The sequence below is a fragment of the Zingiber officinale genome, chromosome 11A (assembly GCF_018446385.1).
Source record: "Zingiber officinale cultivar Zhangliang chromosome 11A, Zo_v1.1, whole genome shotgun sequence".
NCBI classification, from domain to species: domain Eukaryota; kingdom Viridiplantae; phylum Streptophyta; class Magnoliopsida; order Zingiberales; family Zingiberaceae; genus Zingiber; species Zingiber officinale.
Genome location: NC_056006.1, coordinates 75,029,525 through 75,035,667, shown reverse-complemented (window position 1 = coordinate 75,035,667; position 6,143 = coordinate 75,029,525). Strand labels below are relative to the sequence as shown.

Here is a 6,143-nt window from a genome sequence, read left to right as displayed (position 1 = left end):
GGAAATACCCTTTTATCAAAAAAAAAAAAAAAGATACTATGTCACTTTATTTTATTGCATTGGAATTGGAAAAGACTATACTATGTACCTAACTTTTTAATAGATTCTTTGTAAGAAAAGGTTAATATTTATTCCCTTTCATTGAAAATAAGGTAAAAATTTTGTTCGTAAGAACAAAGAGAAGTGGATCTATTCTATACCCGATAAGTACCAATACACAATCGGAGGATTACTCATACTTTCGGGAAACAAATACATAGATACTTGTTTATCATTCAAACGATTGATATGTTAGTTAAATTTTCTCTTTATTCATTCTGTCTTACTTTATAAACCTTTCAATCTATGTATAAAAATCTATGTATAAAATGTAATAAAAATAAAGAGAAAAAGAGATAAAGATGATAAAGTCATTGTTACATTTCCATATTAATGTGAAGTATAGTACTCAATTTTGTCTTTAAATTAATGCCCGTTGGTGTTTGAAAAGTGCCTTTTCGGAATCCCGGAGAGGAAGATGCAACTTGGGTTGAGTTATAGTGCGACTTGTCAGACATATTGAGTCATATGGAATTTACCCATTTTCTCCCCCAATCGAGATATCCTCTGTTTCGCCAGGACACGAGGTATAATTTAAATAAATATGAAATAATTATTATTAAAAACTATACAAGGAGTTGTTATACAAGTAAAGAAAGATGGGAACAAGGTCATCCTATGTACTAGTTGAGATTTGAGATGCATTGAAGAACAATTGGACTGTAGAAAAAAAAACAACAAAATTTATCGACTACTCGAAACAATAGAAATACCAAGCTCCCTGGCCTAAGCATGGGATCCACAAAGTATACAGTTGGATCACGATCTATTATAGAGCATGCAATAGACTTGGTGAGTTTACAACAAAGCTCTGTAAGGATTTTATAATTATTAATCAACTTATTTTAATTTATATAAAAAAAAGTGTATGTAGACAAATACTTTAGAGACCTGACAATTGTTGGGAGGTATTTTGTAATACGTACTAAAAATGGATGACACTTTTATCGATGCTCAATCAAAGGCATAAATGTAAGAATATAAACTTTGTTACCACTTACATTTAACAATGACTAGGATTATAAATTATATATTAGATAATAATAAAATATTTTTTACAAAGGACGATATGATTGATCGAGTTGCAAGGCGTCTCAGTCTGCAATAGATGAAGAGGACTTATAGATACATCATCACATGATGCTATAAATGATAAATATATATTATGAGATTGTCGGTAGAAGAAAAAAAAACTTCCTCTCCCTCTATGGCCTTGACTCTCAAGCAAAAGTTGTATATGATCGTGGATTGATCCTAGGTTCGGGGGTTGCCCTAGTTCTTCATCTACTAAAGTACAAGTATTAAGACAAGAAAATCAAGAATTGAGGGATCGGATCATAACATTAGAGCAGTCTTGAGTTAGTAGCAGTTGATGGAAGATCGAGTCAAAACGGCAATAGAGCGACAAATGCAAGAATTCATTTCTCGCTTTCCATTCATGAGTTCTTTTGCTTTTCCAACACTGCATGGGTTTGATTCATAGGACACTTAAGACCGAATGCTATATATAACTCTAATTATATATAAAACATGTAAAATGATTCTATTAATTTCGATACTATATTGAACTCTAATTATATTATATTCTTTCAGGAATAATGTAAATTAAAGATCAGCACTTGAAAAATTGAATTTGAGATTATATTTTATCACCATCAACTGATATTAAAAATCTCATTAAGATATATTTTTTTAAAACATGTTAAATTTGTGTTTATCAGTTTGTGTATTTTTTTGCCAAGTAGTTTTACCCTTGTGTATATCTATATTATCCAACTAATATGTAGTTTAACTTTAGATTCAAATATGATATTGTTTTAAAATAGAAAATATAGTGGAATTTTCTTATTTTTGTTAAACCTATCGTATTGTACTTCATACAGGATTGGATGGTGAAAAGGATTAGATGGTGAAAAGGAAGAAGCCAAAGAAGTGATGAGTGTACGTATTTGTTTTTGAACTAGAATCATTTGATTTTTTTTGTGATGAGTGTACTTCTTGCACTTGAATGTTGTTTTTTGTTGAATGTGAATGTTGTTTTGTGATGAATATTGAATGTTGTTAGATTTTGTGTATTATAGGATTTTGATTCAATTTTATGGGGCTTTATGCAAAATTTTCACTAAAACTAGCAATGGAAATTAAGATTTTATCGCTAATTTAGTGATGAAGTTTAGTTTCAGTCACTAAAATTAGTAACAAAATTTAAGTTTTAATCTCTATTTAGTGACGGATTTTAATTTTCGTCGCTAAACGTTGTCAGCGACCAAAAAAGTTGTGACCAAAATTTTCAATTGCTAATCGCTATTTTTCTTGTAGTGCCCTACGCCCGATCGAATCATCATTCGGGCTCTGCGCCCGAGATCCCGAGACCCTATTCATGACTAAGTCATCATCATCATGGCCCTGCGCTCGAGATCCTTTGGTCTATGTGCTTATCGGAGTTATCATCATCTTGGTCTCTACGCCCAAAGTCCCTAGGGCTCTACGACTTAGACACTCTGGTGCCTATGCCCAGCAAGGTTACTATCATCCGAGTCCCTGCACTTGCGGCCCCTAGATTCTTACACTCGGCGAAATCATCATCTGGATCCCTGCACCTGAAGCCCTTGGGTTCTTAGCTAGGTAGGATTCTTATTTTCCCAACTCCCTATCGATAGAGGAGATCCAAATTTCATTGATTTCTCTACATTAAGTCTTATTGTCTTTAATTTATTTTTGAAACATAATCATCATTTTTTTCCGAACAGGTTCATGTTCTAAAATCCCCTCAGACCCTAAGGTTTCCGTGTTATGACTGTGCTTTGAATCCTAAATCGAGTGTCGTTTGCATAATTCCTCGACTCAACTTCGAGGGGTTCTCATGTTACCCCTAATAATATCGTCTCTCTAGTACCTGTAATGCGCCACCCGTAATCTACTAACTCGTTAGGGTTCGAAAGCATGAGGTTATAAAATAGTGTAGTAACGATAAAGGGAGGCATGCTTTGACATTAACCCTAACTCTTATTCTTTTTATCTTCCACTTTCTTTTTCTTATATCGATTTCATATTGACTTGTGGATCAGAATCGACCATCTCACGGGAAGAAAACATAGGCAGCAACCTCCAATGATGTGTCCGAATTTTACCGCATCAAATGACTTTCAAATTTCTTATCTCAATGGATGGGCCATCTTACCATTCTGGTTTTTTTCCTATTCAATTTAATTGGAGTGTACTGATGAAATCCAATTGGTCTGATGGAGAGCCAATTAAATACAATCTGTTTAAATAAAATATAAAATATTTATCATCAATAAAAACTCAATAAATAATTTTATACCATTTAAATTTGTATTTGTAAACATTAATAAATCAAACGTATTTAAATTTATTTATTTATTATACTTTAAACTAATAAAACAAGTATAAATAAAGTGCTTTTAACCGAATATAGTCCCATTTACAGCTCAATTTACTTCACCGTTCGGACTATTCTGCTATTTACCTTTTGACATTTGCAGTGGGGGTATTTCTGGTTAAAGGCCGAGTGAACAACAAGATTACGAAAATACCCAACGCGGTTTGGTTCCCAGATGCTAAATCGAATTAGTGAACCGGTTGAACTTAAACCGGTGTCAACCCTATATAAATATCCACTGATGAGATATGAATCATTCGATTAATCCTTTCCCCATCGCCCTTGTCTCGCTGCAACTGGCTGCACGATTCCCGACAGCAATTGTAGCTGCCCCATGCGCCCATAAGGTTCGATCTCTTCTCCAAAACCCTTCTCTGTTCCTGATTTGGATCTTTGTTGTTTTTTGTTTCCTATTCTTATCGAGCTCGGATCGGAGCGGCGGAGAATAGATCGCGAGCTTGGTTTTGTTTGTCCTTCGTTTTCCATTCTGGTGCTACTTCGCCGATCTGTGAGTTCTTCCTCCTCCTGCTCTGCCGCCTGCCGTGAGCATTTCCGGCTGCGGGCCTCCTCTCGGCACCCGAGGCTGTTTCCGCTCCGAGCGACAATCGCACGGCGCGGAGGGGTTGCCCTCGTGAGGCCTCGAGGCCCGAGGCTCCATGCCGCAAACGGGAAGGTTGTGGGAACACCACGAGTTTCCTTCCACCGAAGCGATCCTCCTTTTTACCTTTTCGGAGATTTAGGGCAGCGACGGGGACTGATTGATCGATCTCCACTCCCTGTTGTAGGCTTGCTTTTTGGCCCCGAACCCGAGGCGTCTCCGAGTCAAATTTTCATCTACTCCTTTTTTCTCTGTCGATAAAGTTGTGCTATACATTGACTTGCACCGCCCTTCTTCTGTTGCAGCGTAAGGGTTCTAAAGCGCAAGGGGTTCTCAGTGAGCCTGCGATCTCTTCTGCAAACCAAGAATCGAGGGCGAATATTTCGAGACGCGAGGAGGATGAAAGGCGATTCAACATGGCTTTTCGCCGCTGCCAGGGCGGCAATTTCGGCGGTTGCGCTCCTGCTTCTGCTCGCCTTCGGTCAGTGTCAAAACAAGCTCCTCTTGCGACTTTAATTCCCCCTTCCTTTTTTTTCGCAATTATAATGACATAAAAAATTATGTATTTTTGTTCATGGTTATTTATTTGTCGATCTTTCCCCTCCACGGTCGATTATAATTTGATCGATTAAGATTTGTTCCTCTCTTTGTTCAGTGTTCAATCTGCCGCAGAGCAATCTCGTCTCCCAACATCACCGCAGACTTCTTCAAGTTAATGAAGGTATATCACTATTTCATAATTAATTTAATGGCATACCCCCAAGCCAATCCCATTCCGTTCAATCGGCATAACTGCGTGAGATCGAACGGCCGCACGAGCCGGAAGCGGGGCCCACAGGTGGTTGCGCTCCGCGCACCGTGCGTCCGCCCGGAGTTACCACCGTCCGCACGACAATTCCTGAACCTGACAACAAATTCCCTGCTGTCGTAACATGTTGTCGAGGATCGAAATAGTAAATTAGAAACTGACAACCCTCTCCCTGCTTCATCTCTCCTTCTCATCTTCTTCTGATGTTTTGCCTCTCTATTTCTCATTTCTACCCTCATGTTGTTTTCCACCAGCGGTTGAGTTTGATTTTGGTTGGGTGTTGGTCTTTTTTGTTTTTGTGAGTTGCTCTCGTACATGTAAAGTCTGCGCGTCGCGGCCGCACTCTTACTTAGAATACGATTATGGAATTGTTTAAGGGCTTCACGATGAGACAAAAAAGATTTCCTTGTCTCCTGTCACTTCAATTTTATTTTGTTTTTTATTGAAGTGTGTACGATTTTTTTGTGCATCATGTGCTTAATTGTTTGCATTGTTGGAAGGTGATGATGGTACAGTTACAACGTCATCGAGTTCTACGGAGCGGATGGGCGACGCGTGCAGCATCGACGACATCGTAGTGCACCAGGGCGCGACGGGGCCACTGCCGAGCGGGATTCCGACGTATACTGTGTCAGTCCTGAACCTCTGCTCCGTCTCCGGCGGTTGCGCCGTGGGCCACATCCATCTCAGCTGCGGTGCCTTCAGCTCGGCCCGGCTTATCAACCCCCGCGTCTTCCGCCGCCTCCGCATCAACGACTGCCTCCTCAACGACGGGCTCCCAATGGCCCCCGGCTCCGTCGTCTCCTTTCAGTACGCCAACTCCTTTTCGTACCCCCTTGCCATCTCCAACGCCTCGTGCGTGCGCTAGGGTAGGGTGCCCATGATCCTGACACCACCACGACGTACGTCTATAAACAGACAAAAGAACAAGAAGCTTCCATTTTAATTCCTCGTCTTCTTCTCCCTCGTCCGACCTTTTTAGCTGTCTCTGATGCTGACAAGCGTCTACTTTGTTTCCCAACTTTACTGTCTCTACTCGTTTTGGGCCTTTATTTAGGCCACAGGCATAGCCGCTTCCTGTGTACATAGGTATATAGTGGAACACAAAGACAGAGATAAGAACAGTTTTATAAACATAAATCAGTAGTAGTAGTTAATGAGAAGAAGTTACCCGGATATGTAGGACGGTTTGTCATTTGATTTGCTTCAAGAAGATAGTAAAAAGCTACATGTGA

At 39.3% G+C, this 6,143-nt stretch overlaps 1 protein-coding gene across 1 annotated transcript; it reads left to right on the top strand.

Annotated features, from left to right (window-relative positions):
• The first annotated feature begins 3,761 nt into the window (after positions 1-3,761).
• LOC122032551 (TPD1 protein homolog 1-like) lies at positions 3,762-6,143 on the top strand. Its single transcript, XM_042591859.1, has 4 exons — positions 3,762-3,849; positions 4,406-4,581; positions 4,756-4,821; positions 5,409-6,143. Exons 2-4 carry the CDS (start codon positions 4,500-4,502, stop codon positions 5,774-5,776), a joined length of 516 nt encoding a protein of 171 aa, XP_042447793.1. The 5' UTR covers positions 3,762-3,849; positions 4,406-4,499; the 3' UTR covers positions 5,777-6,143.

Coding starts and splice junctions, on each gene's coding strand:
- LOC122032551 (XM_042591859.1), top strand. CDS start 4,500: ATGAAAGGCGATTCAACATGGCTTTTCGCCGCTGCCAGGGCGGCAATT. Junction 4,582..4,755: donor CCTGCTTCTGCTCGCCTTCG/GTCAGTGTCAAA, acceptor CTCTTTGTTCAG/TGTTCAATCTGCCGCAGAGC. Junction 4,822..5,408: donor ACTTCTTCAAGTTAATGAAG/GTATATCACTAT, acceptor CATTGTTGGAAG/GTGATGATGGTACAGTTACA.